This window comes from Gracilinanus agilis, chromosome 4 (assembly GCF_016433145.1).
Source record: "Gracilinanus agilis isolate LMUSP501 chromosome 4, AgileGrace, whole genome shotgun sequence".
NCBI lineage: Eukaryota > Metazoa > Chordata > Mammalia > Didelphimorphia > Didelphidae > Gracilinanus > Gracilinanus agilis.
This window is the reverse complement of record NC_058133.1, coordinates 468,676,219-468,692,536: the sequence shown is the minus strand read 5'-3', so window position 1 is coordinate 468,692,536 and position 16,318 is coordinate 468,676,219. Positions and strand designations below refer to the sequence as shown.

At 41.5% G+C, this 16,318-nt stretch overlaps 1 protein-coding gene across 1 annotated transcript in view; it reads right to left on the bottom strand.

The window, feature by feature from the left end:
* Window positions 1–13,497, bottom strand: part of CD2 (CD2 molecule) — a 37,294-nt gene extending 23,797 nt beyond the window's left edge. Inside the window, exons 1-3 of the mRNA XM_044676028.1 lie at window positions 12,879–13,497; window positions 11,379–11,627; window positions 1,833–1,949 (exon numbers count right to left, since the gene is read on the bottom strand). Of these exons, the coding sequence (XP_044531963.1) occupies window positions 1,833–1,949; window positions 11,379–11,627; window positions 12,879–13,230 (718 nt within the window). The 5' untranslated portion in view covers window positions 13,231–13,497. The remainder of the gene's footprint in view (window positions 1–1,832; window positions 1,950–11,378; window positions 11,628–12,878) is intronic.
* Window positions 13,498–16,318: the final 2,821 nt, after the last annotated feature.

Below are 16,318 nucleotides of genomic sequence, written 5' to 3'. Positions count from 1 at the left end.
AGGATGAGGAATTCTTTGGGCAGTTGAGTTGAAGATGACTACCAGACCTCTAGTTGAAGAAGTTCAACAGGCAATCACTTATACGAGACTGGAACACAGGACAAAGACTTGATCTGGATAGAGATCTGAAAGTTCATCTATATAGAGATGATAGTTGAATCTATCAGAGCTAATGAATTAACCAAGGCAAATAGTATGACAGAAAGGAAGAAAAATATGTCTCTGGGGACCAGTCTCTACAGACAGAAAACGAGATCTGTAAAGGGCAATATAAAGTCTGGTATTCAGAACTGTCTACTATCAGATCCCAGTCAACCCTTCCGAATTCTCTCCTTTCAAGCACTCTACAATCCAGGGATATTGAGCTTATTCCCCATGACCCAAACACATGCTAGGTCTTCTCAACTCTGAATTTTTATGTTTAATGTTATTCTATCTGTCTGAAATGTCCCCTCTTTACACCTCTTCTTGTTGCTATCCTACCCATTTTCAAAGCCCAGTTCAAATGGCATTTCCTTCAGGAAGTCTTCCTTGAGTCTCCAGAAGGAAGCAATCATTACTTTATCCAATCTCAGAGCACTTAATATTTTCTTATGTACTTATTTTCATCCTGTACATCAGTAGGTGGCTTATTACCTCCTACTAAGTTGTCAGCTACTCAAGAGCCAGAAACTGTCTTATTTATTTTTGTATCTCCTTTATTACATACCATGGTGTAGTGCTCACGGAAGTTACCTCACAAGTATTTTTTGAATAAATGGATGAAAGAATGAATCAAAGTTCTAATTTACTATAAAAGTCCAGCCACCAATTAGGTATGTTTTGATTAGCCTGAGATGACGAGGAGCCTCAGAAAAGGGCAGAGCTGGCCAGAACCTTTATCCCAAGGTGATACAAAAGCCAACCTACCTTTTGGGATGTGTGTGTGGGGAAAAAAGTCCTTCTGATATGCTCTTCTACCTTTAAAATTTGAGACATTCAAAATTTTACTCTGATCAACACAATACTAACCACAATTCCAGAGAACTCATGATGAAATATGGTACCCACCCACTGATAAAGGGCTGATGGGAAAATTAAAAAAATAAAAAAATAAAGAGTGCAGGGAAGGGAAGAGGAAGGGAATAAGCATTTAAGTCCCTACTCTGTGCTAGGCACTCTACCAAGCACCTTACAAATATTATCTCATTTAATTCTGTAGATTGAAACAGATGTCCTTTTTCTTTATTTTTTTTATATAACATGCAGGAATCTGTTTTATTTAACTAAATGTATTTATAACAAATTCTGTTTTTCTTAGTTTCTCAATGGATAGGGGGGAGGAAAGGTTGGAGAGAATATTCAAAATTTAAAATCGAATTGAATTAAATTTTTTTTCAATTTGTTTTTATGCCTAGGACAGTGATGGTGAACATTTTAGAGACCAAGTGCCCAACTGCACCCTCACACGACATGTGAGCCACCCCCTTTCCCCAGACAGGGGAGGAGGAAGTGCTCCCATTGGGCTGCTGGGCAGAGGGTGGGTGATGTGAAAAAAAATTTTTCAGGCACAGTGGAGAGAGAGAAGGGAGCAGCCCCCTCAGGCATGCATGCCATAGGTTCACCAACATAGACCTAGGAGATGATTATCTGTTAATCTGGGGCTCATTGGAGCCCAGTTTTTTGAAGCTGACCCATTGCCACTCATAAGTAGCTGAGCTTCCCAATCAAGCAAACTGTAAAATGTCCTCCCCAAGCACAGCTCACCAATCTTTTCCTTATCATCTCTCGTCATCACTGGGAGCCCGCTAACCCAAGTAGGTGTTCAGCAGCAGGACTGAACAAAAGCTTACCATCGGCCTTCTGTTTTTTCCTTCTCTGGAAACAGAAAATGAGCAGAAGCAAGAAAATTAACAGAATCATCCCAGCTGCACAAATACTCAGGATGTGATAAATGTCCAGTACTTTCTCTGTAAGAAGAAAGAAAAAATAAAATGATAGTTTACTGGCAATTGGGAGCCAGGGGCAAAATTCCTTATACTTGTTGAATGCATATTATCTCTTCCTCAGGTAAGTCAATGAGAGAAAGTTGTTTCGAGTTCATCCCAGGCTGACTGGATCACATAAGAGGTGAGTTAATGTTTGAAATCATCTTGGGAGAGTCAACACATGGCATAAAACCCAAGAATCTCTCATGGGCATTGTTCTCTCAGACTGACAACGTGTTCTTTACACACCAAGCCAAAACTACTGGACAATCAACAAGTAATATAGTTTATATGAGTTGTTTTCCAGCAGTGGTGAGGGGTGGCAATGAGCCATCCCCACTCTTTTGCCTCCACATGGTCCATTTGTAGGGTAGCCAACTGGGGTTAGGAGGATAAAACATGCCTGGGAATGAGATCGAAGCTATCGGGGAGCCACAGAGATGGAACTCATGACCTTGACCTTAGCAGTATCATTTTACAACCAACACAACTATCATTCTAATAATGTATCGTGAAATCTGACCTAAAACAGAAATAGCTTCTTCAGCTGAATGTTTGCACGAAAATCGATAATAGAAAGAAATTTGCTTACTCTTTTGCAGGAAACACATGATGGACTCCAGGGGGAAAGTCAAAGCAATAGAAATCAGATTTCTAAAAGGATTTTCCTTAAGAAGAGAAGTTCTCCTCCAAATAGAAACTACAATGGCTTACTAATATCGGTTTCTCTTTTTTTATGCTCTCAAACTTACTTGACTTTTGCCAATAAGCCGCATTCCAACGTAGGTCATCCAATGGGAAGAAGAAAATAAGACTAATCCTAGGTCATGGTAAAACATGGCTAAAACATTCAGTATCCTTTAAATGTAGCTAAGATGGAAGACTGGAGTAGTTTAAATCCAATTAACTGAAGAGAAATGGTTAGACCAGTCATGCCCTCCAAACACTTTACCAAATGCCTGTAGCAATCCATTTCATATGATTTCTGTGGTGCTAGTTTTAAAGAATTAGGAGGATGGTTAGCTCCAATGACACCCTCATTAGAGGCTGAGAGTTCTATATTGATCCAGGTTCTCAGGCTTTCCCCATCTGGACCTGGAGCTCAGGAGGAGAACTGAAAATGATTTAGGCAGAAAGATGGAGGGCACTGCTGACTGCTTCGTGCTGATCATAGGATGAAAACTTAAAGATGGAAGACACTTTTAGGAATCATCTAACCCAAACCCCCATTTTGACATATGAGGAAACTGACTAACCATATGACCCTGAACAAGTCATTATCCCATTGGTGTCCTTGATGAATCCCTGTATCAGTCAAAGACAAATGAACCTACATTCACTGTACATAAGGAGAGCTAAATGAACACACTATGAATAGAAGAAATGGACCTCAAAAACCAGGAGCTGTGAATTACCCCTTTGTCAAATGTGTTCTCTAAAAGTCCACTTTTCCCTGGACTGTGTATATACTTGAGGGAGAATGGAGACTCTTGTTGGTATGTTTTATGCCCACTGTCATTGTACCACTTGAGCAAATCCCCTATCTAAAAGCTATTTAAGACTGCTAAGCTTAATAACTCACAACTGATTATCTTAGATCAATGGTTCCCAAACTTTTTTGGCCTACTGCCCCCTTTCCAGAAAAAATATTACTTAGCCCCCTGGAAATTAAGTTTTTTTATTTTAATAGCAGTTAATAGGAAAGATAAATGCACCTGTGGCCATCACCACTCTCCTGGATTGCTGCAGCACCCACCAGGGGGCGATGGCACCCACTTTGGGAATCACTGTCTTAGATGGAAGCACACTGGTAGGGGCTCGAGTCAATGGCATTAGAGAATCACTCCTGCCTCCTCGGAAGTATCTTTAGAACTCAAAAAGGGAGATAGACTCAGGCTCTGGGAACCCAAGTCCTCAATAGTAGTAAAGGCTGGGATAAGGATGCCTCAGATGGACTGCATGGACTACATTTGTATCACCAGAGTTTAGTTTAGCACCTGGCACCTAGTAAGCTCTTAATCAATGCTTTTTGATTGCTTATATACTGGCTGGTATCTGAGGATGGTTTTAAACTCAGTTTTCCCTGATACCTGAACTAGTACTCGATATGTGTCCCCTCACTTACCAGTTGTGTGACCCTGGGCAAGTCACTTAACCCTGGTTGCCTCAGTTTCCTCATCTTTAAAATGAGTTGAAGATAGAAATGGCAAACCACTCCAGTATCTTTGCCAAGAAAAGCTCAGATGAGGTCACAAAGAGTTGGTCATGACCGAAATGAATTAAACAGCCACAGATTGACTGATACATCTCAGTGTCACAAGCTCAGAATATTCATTACAGAAATATTTCCCCATCTTCATTCATTGAGATTTTTTTTCCATCCCAAGAATTCCCTCCATTAATGAAATCATATCTGAACCTCTCTCAAAATCCTCCCCACAGAAGCATAACCTCTTTTTTTAACCCTTATCTCCTGTCTTAGAATCAATACTAAGCATTGGTTCCAAGGCAGAACAGTGGAAAGGAGTAGAGAAGGGGGTTGAGTGACTTGCCCAGGGTCACACAGCTAGAAAGTGCTAACCAGATGCCCCACAAGCTTAATTTCTAAGATAGAAAAAAATCATAGTTATAATCTACACAACACTTTAGGGTTTGCACTTCATACTTGTTATCTAATTCAACCCCTACAACAATCCTGTTAGATAGATCCTATCGTTATCCCCAATTTATAGATGAGGAAACAGGTGAAGTGACCTATGCAAGGTCAAACAGCCAATGTCTGAGACAGGATTCAAACAATGATCTTCTTGACTTAAAGTCCCCTGTTCCATTGGCTGTATCGCATAGCTACCCTCATAAGCATCAGAGGTGAGATCTGAATCCTTGCCCGGAGAGCTGTTCTCTGTCCTGTACCACATCTGAGATCAAACTCAGGATCTATAATACTTAAAATTGGACTTGGACTGAAATCACAAATCACTGAAATATTACTGAAGCATACTCTGGATAAGAACAATTTTTTGGTTACTAATAATGAGTTTTTTCTTCATCTCTTGGGTAAGGCAACTAGGTGGCTCAGTGGAAAGAGCACTGGGCTTGGAGTCAGGAGGATCAGAGTTCAAATTTGGCCCCAGACAATGACTAGTCACGTGATCCTGGGTAGGTCACTTAAGTTACATCTGCCTCAGTTTCGTCATCTGTAAGATGAGGGTCATAATAGCACCTATCTCCCAGGGTTGGTGAGGACCAAATGAGATCATAATTATGGTATTTTAATGTTTAATAAATGCTAGTTCCCTTTCTATCCTCTTCCCCCTGTACATAGGTGAGCCTATATACCATGAGACTAATAATAGCATGAAGGAAAAGGAAAAAACTCTTCTCTGTCTTGGCTGTAGGTGCCACATTGCTGCAATATCCAGATGGTAGCCTAGACCCATAGCCTCTAAATGGGCAGGGCAGAGCAGGACAGGACTTGGAAAGGTTGCAGCTTTTTATTAGATTCCTCTTGTATGGGAGGTAAAAGAAAGTTATAGGAGCAGCCATTAAGAATATATAATTAAGGGGGCAGCTGGGTAGCTCAGTGGATTGAGAGCCGGGCCTAGAGACAGGAGGTCCTGGGTTCAAATCTGGTCTCAGACACTTCCCAGCTGTGTGACCCTGGCCAAGTCACTTGACCCCCATTGCCTAGCCCTTACCACTCTTCTGCCTTGGGACCAATACACAGTATTGACTCCAAGATGGAAGGTAGGGGTTTTAAAGAAAAAAAAGAAAAAATATATATAATTAAAAACACAGGCATTGCCACACTGAATCAGGTTCATGGCCAAGTTAGTCTCACCAAAGGTCATGTCTACACTATGTGCATCTTGAAAGCTCAATATATAACAACAATGTCCAAGGGTAGCTGAGGAGCACAGTGGATAGAGAACCAAGCCTGGAAGTGGGAGGACCTGGCTTCAAATCTAACCTCAGATCCTTACTAGCTGTGTGACCCTGGGCAAGTCACTTAACCACCCTTGCCTAGCCCTTATCATTCTTTTGCCTTGGAATCAACAAATAGTATTGATCCTGAGACAGAAGGAATGTGTTAAAAAAAAAAAAAAAAGAAGAAAGTACAGTAATACCTCGGTTTTCATTGGCATCGGTTATCCTCAGTTTCAGTTTTTGTCGATTAATACCATGAAAATTTAGTCTCGGTTTTCGTCGGTTGACTCGGATTTTGTTGGCGTGCCCACGTGGCCTCGCTGCTAATTTTGCAAAAACGAAGGGCGGCCCACACGCTCTCCTGCTCAGTGTGTCCTTGTTTCTCATTGTGTGAGCATCATCCCGTGCATCTAGCCAAACAATTCCATTGCTTGCCATTGTTTTTGTGCTTTTTTTTTTTTATTGATTATGAGTGCTAATACTACAATTATTTTTAAGTGATAACTGGGTATACAGTATTTGGTTTAATATGTTTCTTTTGTGTCTTTCCATTTCAAAATGTATCTAACACCCATGTGAGAGGAACTAAGCCTGAGAGACAGCATCAGGACCCCTGTGGTCTGACTCCAAAGCCTAGTGCCCTTTTCCCTGTAGCAGTCCTCTGCAACTTGGGCTTTCTATCCTGAGCTAGACTGTTCTCCATCTCAGAGACACGCAGTCACCGGCCGAGCCTGGACTTCAAGCCTTCGTATGTGTGAAGAGACCAAGAGGTCTCGTCCTGCTGGCATAACCTTTAAGAACCCAGAGCTACTTCCGTGCCAGGAGGAGATGACAAAATAAAACTTGAGAGAAGGTAAAAGGAAGCCACAGAGCTAGGAGAGAGAGAACTTTTCTCCATCTTAGTGTCAGAGGGGGAAGGGAGAGCTAGAGGCTGATGACAAGATCACTTTATGGATCCCCACTGAAGTCTCGGGATTTTCAGCTGGGCTGCTCCCTGAGTCACTGCCCTCTTGCCAGTCACTGAAGTAAGCCCAGCAAATGGCCTAAAACCCAGGCCGAGGCAAGCATTCTACCCTCTGGACCCCTGGTTGAGTTTAATGATAAGGAAATTGAAGCCTAGTGAGTCTCCATCCTCTCTGGCATACAGACTCTCTAAAAGTACTGCTGGGTGCCACGAAAGCGGCCAATTCTTTGCAAAGCAGGCTTGTCTGGGAAGCAGCATCGCTCTGTCTTCCTTCCATTATATGTCCTCAGCAGCTCACTGTTAGCAATAATCTCCCCTAAACTGCCTCCCATGCTTTCAGCTCTTCTTTGTGGACCCTGACTCTATCATCTTTTGCTTGGGGAGAAGAAAGAATGGGCTGCCGAGCTCTCCTCATCCTTCCCTCTCTAGATTTCATTAATGTCCGTGTTCCGACCTTCACAGATCCTCAGAGCTGGGAGGGAACCTCAGAGGCCATCTGGTCCAACCCACACTTAAATAAGGATCTACCCTTTGATACCTCTGGGCTTTCATTCCTTTGTGGAAGTGGGAGGTGCGCAACATAGCATATCAGGTCAGTTGTTTTTTTTTTCCAATTACTTTTGCTGAATTTGTTTTCTATTCTCCCTCTTTTTTTCTTTAAACAGAAATGAGAAAGGGTAGGGAGGTGGTCCATTGGACAGAGTGCCAGGTCTAGAGTCAGGAGGATCTGGGTTCAAATCCAGTCTTGTACACTTCCTAGCCATGTGACCCTGGGCAAGTGGCTGAACCCTGTTTGCCTAGCCCTTGTCCTTAGAGTCATTACTAGGAGAGAAAGTGAGAATTTTTAAAATAAATAAGTGAGAAGATATATTTCCTGCATTTTTCCTATTCCCTCCTCTGGGAGTCGGGGTTAGGGGTAGGGATTCCAACATATACCCAGCAAGCAGACATCCAGACCTTACTTCCAGTAAAGAGAAACTCTATTAACCAATCAACCAAATAAAGTTAATTAAGAGCCAATTTTATCATTATAGTCATCATCATCATAGCTAGTATTACATAGAACTTTAAAGTTTGCAAAGCCCTTTAAAATATTGTCTCATTGTCTTGAATATTGACCTTATTCTAACAGTAGTGACCAGGGGCTTTCTTCTATTTACCTCCTTAAGCATAGGCACATAACAAATAGTGGGGACTTCATACCCTAGGTCTGTGTTGGCAACCCTATGGCACACTTGACAGGTGTGCAGAGGGGCCTGTTCCCCTCCTCTTCTTCACTGAGGACATTTCTCACATCACCTGCCCCTCTGCCAGCAGCCCAATGGGAGTGTTTCCTTCTTCCCCTGTCTGGGGTAAGGCTGGGGGGCACACATGCAGTGTGAGAGTTGCAATTTGGGCACTCAGTCTCTAAAAGGTTCATCATCGCTGCCCTAGGTGAACACTTGGGAACTGCAGAGAAGAAGAGTATTGGAATCTCACACTGGAAACTCATTTTAAAAACAGGAAAAAGAGACGCTCACGGGATAAGAAACTCACAACTCTGGGAGGTAACTCCTATCATTGTCCTGAGATAAACTGAGGCTAAGTGCTTTGTGCAGGGTCACATAGCTAATCAGTGTCCAAGATTGGATTTGAACTCAGAACTACCCAACTCCAGGTCCATCCAGCACTCTTTTCACTGCTCCACCTATGTCTCTCCAATGAGAACTATAATACTTGCATGCCCTTGGACAAGTCATTTCATCTCTAAGGGATCTTAGACATCTCAGGCATAAAATGAAGGGGCTAGAATTTAGTTTCACCCATTATTTTTGGTTCTAGTCTCTAGAGCTAAATGGAAAGAGCCTTATATGTCTTCTCCATGAGTGTCCTTCAAATCCTTGAACATAGCTATTGCGTTCCCCCCTAAATCTTCTCTTCTCTTGACTAAACATCCCCACGCCTTTAACTGATCTTCATACAACATGACTTCTGCTTCCCTCTCCTAGAAACCTTCCTCTGAATGTCCTCAAGCTTATCAATATACTTCTAAAACACAATCCCAAGAACTGAATGCAATTCTCTAGACCTGACCTGACCTGACTAGGGCAGAGTATAACATGCCTTCCACCTCCTTAGTCCTGAACACTTGGATAAATCTTTCAATTTGATCTAATAGCACATTTACTTTTTGGGCTGCCAAATCCCCATTCTGAGTTTGCATCACTAACCCACCAGAATTGTGATCAAGTCAGGCCTCCTCCAGGCTTGTGCTGGGGAAGTTGGTTTTGAGAAACCAAGAATAAGACTCTACATTAGTGACTATTGAATTTCATCTTAGGTTAGCCCTTGGAGATCTTCTGGGATGTTGACTGTCATCTACATGTAGTTCTCTCTTCTGGACAGTGTTCAGCTACCAACTGAAGAAATATCACAGCTATGACTCTAGGCACGCCATTGATAAAAATGTTCAACATCACCAGGCGCCCAAGGCTTCTGCCTGTCCACTTCAATTCAATCCAATTCAAAAAGCATTTATCAAGCTCCTATTACATGCCAGGAATTATATAATGTGCAAGACTCCTAGGACACGGACAAAAATGAGAGCCCCTATCTTTGAGGAATCTCCATTTCATCAAGAAGAAACTAACTAGTACACAAATGTTTTATCTTTGGGGCGATCACAAGATCCCATACTCAAACCAATACATCTCCCTTGGTTTTATCCATTTGGTGGGATTATAGGGCCTGGACTTTTGTCTCAAGGACTCACATCCCATGGAGCTGGACCTGCAGGATCCAGGGTCGCCTTGCTGAAGTGATGCAAAGAAAGTCTGCAGTGACTAAGGTTCCGTAAAAGCTGATGGGTGGGGTGTGAAGGAGGGGGCAATTGTTGAATCATGTCAGAGGAAACGTACCCATTTTTTTAGCCTAGGAAAAAAAGAAGAAAGAATCCTTCCTTTTCAAAAGCTTTCCCTCCCTTGGACTGCCAAAAAGACACTAGGTCTGGTGTCTACCTCCATTGAGAGGTACACCCTTCTTATCTAAGTCAACACCCTATAACTTCATCAAGTCCTTTGAGAAGATTCCTGGAAGTGAGCTCTGATCACCCCTGGTACAATGCAGGGCATCCCAAAAGACTTAGTGTGATTGCTGTGAGTTAGCATGACTCAGAAATGCCTTTAATTACCCATTATTTCTTTCAAAAGCAAAGAGGGTGTGATTGGGGAAAATCATCTCTTGGATCGCTTATTAGTTTGAATGCCATGGGGAATGTCCAAGGTTAGTACCTTTAACATAGTATGCCATTCTCCTTACAACTCTCTCTAAACATTTCACTTCATATTCCAGACAGCAGGACAGTCCAAGACAAGGGTATGGTTGCATCTGAATCAATCGATCACCTCTGATAGAATGTAAGCTTCCTGAGGCCAAGGATTGCTTTGTCTTTGTCTTTGTGTCCCCAACATCTAGCATAGTGTCTGGCACTTTGTAGGCACTTAATAAATACTTGTTGGTCAGTTGATTGGCTAGAACTGCCATCTCCAGAGGGATGGATACGTTGCCTTTCTGGTGAGCAACAACGAAGACAAAATGGTGGCATGACCCAATAGCTATTCACTAGTGGACTGGTCTTAGACTCAGGAAGGACTGAGTTCAAGTCAGATCTCTGACTGTGATCCTGGGCAAGTCATACACCTCAATATGCCAGGCAACTCTATAAGACTATAAGAACCAGTAGAGATAAGGGGGTGGAAACAAGATGGCGGAATACAGGGAGGGACTCTCCAACCAATTTTAAAATAATGCCTCAAAAAGAATTCTGGAACAAAAGAGCAAATAAAAGGACAAATGGAAACCGTTTTCCATCCCAAGACAGCTTAGGAGGTCATCAGGAAAAGTCTCTTATACCAGGTGAGTGGTAGCACTCCTACCCACCTTGGCAACCCCAGCAGCAGACCTTGGAGACTACTGTAGAGCAGCAACAGCAGTAGCTTCGGGAGCTCAGTCCACAGACAACTGATCAGAAAGAGACTACATCTGACTTTTACTGTTTTGATGATCATGGGCCAGGCTCTTAAACCCCAAGCCTCTACTTGCTCATCTGTAATATGGAGATAATAATACTTCTAGTACCCATCTCAAGGGTCACCAAATTAGTGCAGTAGATAGAGTACTAGGCCTAGTTTCAGGAAGATCTCAGTTCTAATCCAGCCTCAGACATTTACTAGTTGTGTGACCCTGGGCAAGTCACTTAACCCCTATTTGTCTCAGTTCCTTATCTATAAAACAGGGACATGCTGAAGGAGGAAATGGCAAACCACACCAGTATTTTTGCCAAGAAAATCCCATTGACAAAGTCCATGCAATCACAGAGAGTCAGACAAAACTTAACCTCAAAAGAAAGTACTTATCGTACAGGCTTGTTGAGACTCAAGTCAGATAAGGGATAGAGATTGTTTTTGCTCATTTGAAGGTGTTATATAAATAAATGCCAGTTACTACACTTATTATTAACTTGGCTGTTGCCAACTACCCACCTGTACAAGGGTTTTGCTCCACCACCTCCTTTTCACTGGCTTTGTTTTTCACCACACATCTGAACTGCCTTGGGGGAAGATCTGGCCAGGTGTACTTGAGCCTCATTTCCTCACTTTTCACGGTCCCCTTCTTCAGAGGCTGTGTCCCATTGTCATACAAAGTCAGCTCAGCATTAGTCTCATTCTGAACCTCACAAATCACACTCCTTTTGGTGCAGTCCAATGTCATTATTGGCTGTGAAACAGCCTCTTTGAAAAGAAAGAGAAAAAGTCCCATTTACTTTGAGAAAATCCCTGAATGGAAGGTGAGTTCCAGTTTGGGTAGCCCACAGGGAGCTAAATGCAAAGCTGGTCCTGGGCCAGAGTTGGGATGTGACTCTCAAGTCATAGCCAGGTGGGAAAATTGAAATGGTGGCAAACCACTTCAATTCCATTCCATTCCTCACAAACTTTAATTAAATTAAATTTTAATTTTAATTGCAGTAGCATGTAATCTCCAGGAGGGCAGAAACTCTTTGTTTTTGTCTTGGTAGCCTCAACACCCATCACTATGTTGTGTTCATAATGGTATATATCTATATCGAAATTTTTCTTTAGCTCACACTTCAAATTGCTTCCTATAGTTATTGGGGAAGACAAAGGTGTTTTGAGAGTGGAAATGTAAAGAAAGAGGCTACCTTACACTATGATGGGGGTAGAAAGGAAGAGGAAGAGAAGGGAAAGGCAAGGAGTCCTAGAAAGAAAATGCAAGAAGATACTTCATGAAATAATGTGCTTTCCATCCCTGAGAACGTGTAAGAAGAGGTTGAATGAGCATATAGTGATGAGGTTATAGAAAGGACCCATAACACAGATGAATGGCCTATCTTGATCTAAGTGACCTATATGATCACTCATTGGGACCATTTGGTCCCAGAAGAGGCATCATGTCATAACAGAGATGGTTGGTCTTGGAGCTGAGAAGACTCGTGTTCAAATTTTGCCACTGATGAGCTTGCAACTCTGGACAAGTCACATAGCCAAGCAATGCTGAAACTATCCATTATAAATTAGTGGACAATTTGCACTGGCATTGGAAGCATCTCACAAACACCAGTACTTCCCTATGCTGATGGAATCATATAGTCTAGGGAGGTTTAGGGAAGTCCAATCATTTTTCATTGCTTACTTCCTCTTAAAGCTAATAAGTTCCTCCATGCAGAAGGACATGGGAAAAAACAACAGATCAAGGTAAGAATGGTGGATGAGTGGGGTGGCAACGAAGAGACCACATGAGGAATCAGGTCATCAGAGGACACTGACACACTAAGCAGCTTCCTCAGGAAGACGTGACTAAAATTTCAGCCAGGACATCTGTCCAGTCAGATCTTTATCAGCCTCCCGCTTGTTTCTCCACTAACTGGCTCTTTACTGGAGCTCCTACTCAGCCAGAAGACATAGAAATGTTGCCTGTCTAACCAGCAATCCCCAATGAAGAAGACTGAGGAAAAGAATACTCACTCATCACATGCAAAATCAATATTTTCTCCAACAGGTTTGTTCCATTTTTATGATACACTGACACCTTGTAGCTGCCCCCAGATAAACTCGTCAGCTCTTTGATTTTCAGAGTTCCATTGGCAGATATCTCATAGGTTGTATTATTTCTCAGGAAAATATGTTCATTCTGTTTTATTTTTGCAATCAGAGTCAGTTCTTTGAACCACCGTATATCATCTGCTCCTTCATCCTGCTGGAAATTAGGGATGTCCAAAGAGATGGACTGAGTCAGTACACCCCAAACAACATTGTCTTCTGCCATGGCTCCTGTCAAGAAAAAAAGCAGGGACATTGTGTAATAGTAGAGAACCATTGAGGAGATCGATTCACCCCCAAGATCTCAGAGCCAGTACTCAAGTGGAGGAGCTGGGTCTAGACTTCTGACTCCCAATCCCACACCCTTAAAGGAAAGAGAAGAAGAAGACAGAATAATGTGCCAGGAGACATTCTCACAAGAAAGAGAAACAGTTTCAGACCCCCTACAACCCAAAGTTTGGTGTTTCAAAAGCAGCTTCTCAAAACATCACAGGAAGAAGGAGGAACCATCAGAGAACAAACTGTTAACTTACCTCTTGGGGGAAAAAACAAAAGAATCAGGTAGGTGACTAAAAAATGACTTTGGAAGTTCATCTTTGAATGATATTCACAACTCGAGTAGCCAACAATATGACAAAGAAAAAATGGCTATCTCAGCCTCCAGTAGGACCTCAAGCACTGCCCTCTTTCTGGCTCTTCTACATTTGCAATCAAAAGTTCGAGCTACCAAGTGCCCTCTTCTTGCCACTCAGCTTGTACAGTATTCTAATTCAGCTGGGTGGAAGTTGGGGGATGGGGGAAAGGGGTGGAGACCAGGGAGAGGGTGCCAAGATGGGGAAAAGATGTCTATAAGCACAGAACTGCTTTCGAATTTTCAGTGATGGTGAACAGCAGGATTATGGCAAGGAGTTGGGATATTCAAATGCTTCCAAAGCTCATTCTCCTCTCCCTCTTTCTTTCACTTCTTCTTCCCCTTCTTTTACACAAATAGGCAGGGAATGGAGCAAAAGGGGGCACTGTGGCCTCACAAGACTGGATCTGTTTTAAAAAATTCTCGAGTGCTAGAAATTACAATGTTTGGCACCTACAGGTAACAATTGCTTTTGTGACTTCTTACCAGTAAAGTGTCCTCAGCCCAACTGGAAACCCCTCAATGATAGAGGAACGATTGCTTATTGCTCTTGTGAATGAACCTTTACAAATAATCAGTATTTAGGTAGAGTTTTCAAAGTGCTTTCTACACATGAAGTTGTTTGATGCCCACAGCAACATTTTTGAGGTAGCAGCAGCATTTTATAGCATTTATACCTTAATATAATATAGTGTGTCATTTTATATTTGCATGCTAAATCGTCATATTGTATTACATAACATTATATGATATATGTTATATTAATTCTATTATGTTAATTCTATTTTATGTTGTTATGTTGTGTTGCATTATATTATGTTGTGTTGTATTACAATGTTATGTTATATTATGTTACGAGGTTATGTTATGTTATGCTGTTATGTTACATTACATTATATTATGTTATGTTATATGGTGTTATGATATGTTGTGTGATATTATGTTATGTTATATGATGTTATATTATGTTATATTTCCCCATTATAGAGAAAGAGACTGAAGGTCAGAGAGTTTAAGTCACTTGCTTCCTGTGCCAGAGAAGGGAATTAAACCCAGGTCTTCCTAATTCCAGTTCCTACATTCTATCCATCGCAGTATACTGCTTTTACACTGTCTTCCTCATCTACCTGCCCCTGTCCTCCCCATTTCCCAAAATCTCAGCATGTCTGGATGAATTTATAGACTAGCTTTTGATCAAAGGTTTAATTCTTGAGTTCTTAACTCTTTTTGTGTCGTGGGTCCTTTTGACAGTCTTGGAAGGTCTTTGGACTCCTCAGAGTAATGTTTTTTAGATTCATAAAAATAAAATACATAGGATTGCGAAGGAAATATGGAAATTCCCATGGCAATCGTTACCAAAATATTTTTTAAAAAACAAATTAAATGATCTTAGGTTAAGAATTCCTGGTTTAGGCCATACAGCGTTACTTCTTTCATTTCAATTTGGTAAACATCAAGGCTTGTATCCTGACTAAAGAGCTAAGCATTGGGGATGTTTACAAAATACAGATAAAATAATGATGCCCAAGAAAAGGAAATATGGCACATACAGAAATAATAAGTCAGAAGTTCATAAGAGAGTTGCAAAAGTTATGTGATTTCTAAGGGAAGAAAGGTCGGTACTGCCTAAGAGTATCATGGGGCTTTCTGGAGGATCTGGGCCAAGATTCTTCTGTGTTGTTATCAGGAAAAAAGAGCAAATCAAAGGATTTTAGATTTAATGTTACAAGGGAACTTAAAGGTCATCTAATCCAATACCCTCTTTTTTATAGAAAAGGGAAATGAGATTCAGAGATTAAAGGGAGTTGTCCAAGGTCACCCACATAGCTATTAAGAGATAGAACCAGCATTTGAACCCAAGTCCTCTGATTCTGAAAGCAGAACTTAACCTGAAGTGCTGAGTCCTCTCAGACTGGGTTTAGCTTTTGACCTTGGCACCTGGAAATGCAGAAACTTGGAACTTCAAGCCAATGAGGTTTCAGGTGAGGGAAGGAGGGTGTAAGGGGATGAAGCAGGGCAAAAAAAGAAGATGACTCTACCTAGAAAGCAGTCAAAAATCAATTACTCTGCTGTTTTAAAATCAAAGACTCTAAACTTTCATTTTAATTCACCCAACATTTATGGAATGTTGAATATAAAATATGGTGCTCCTCACATGAAATCCACTGGGATGGAAAGATGGGAAATCATTTTTTTTATGTCACCATTGGCTGCATGAACAAATGAAAGGACCCAGAATTGACAGAATCATATCATTTAGAATTGGAATGGTCCTCAGTAATCAATTAGTCTGATTCAAACCCAAAAAGGAAACCCTTCAACAAAAATCCCCCAAAGCATCATCCAGCCTTTGAAAACTCAATGAAAGGGACTTCCCCACTGCCCCACCACCACTACCACCCACACACACACTCTGGCTGTCCATTCTATTTGGGGATAGCTCTCTTAGGAGGTCTTTCTTGACATCAGGCCTAAATTTACCTTTTTACAACTTCATCCTGATCTGATCTCTGAGATCATACAGAAAAAATTGAATCCCTCCTCCACTCAACAGACCTGAAAATACTAGTATTCACATTTCCCACTGATCCTTCTCTTCTCCAGATTAAATAGCAGTAGTTCTTTCATCCTCCTCTATCTTGGGTAAAACAGGAATTAAACCAGATTATTCTAAAAGGGTAGGTGATGGAATGGGTACATAGCTCAAAAATGAGTGAAAGTCAAGGAGTGAGAG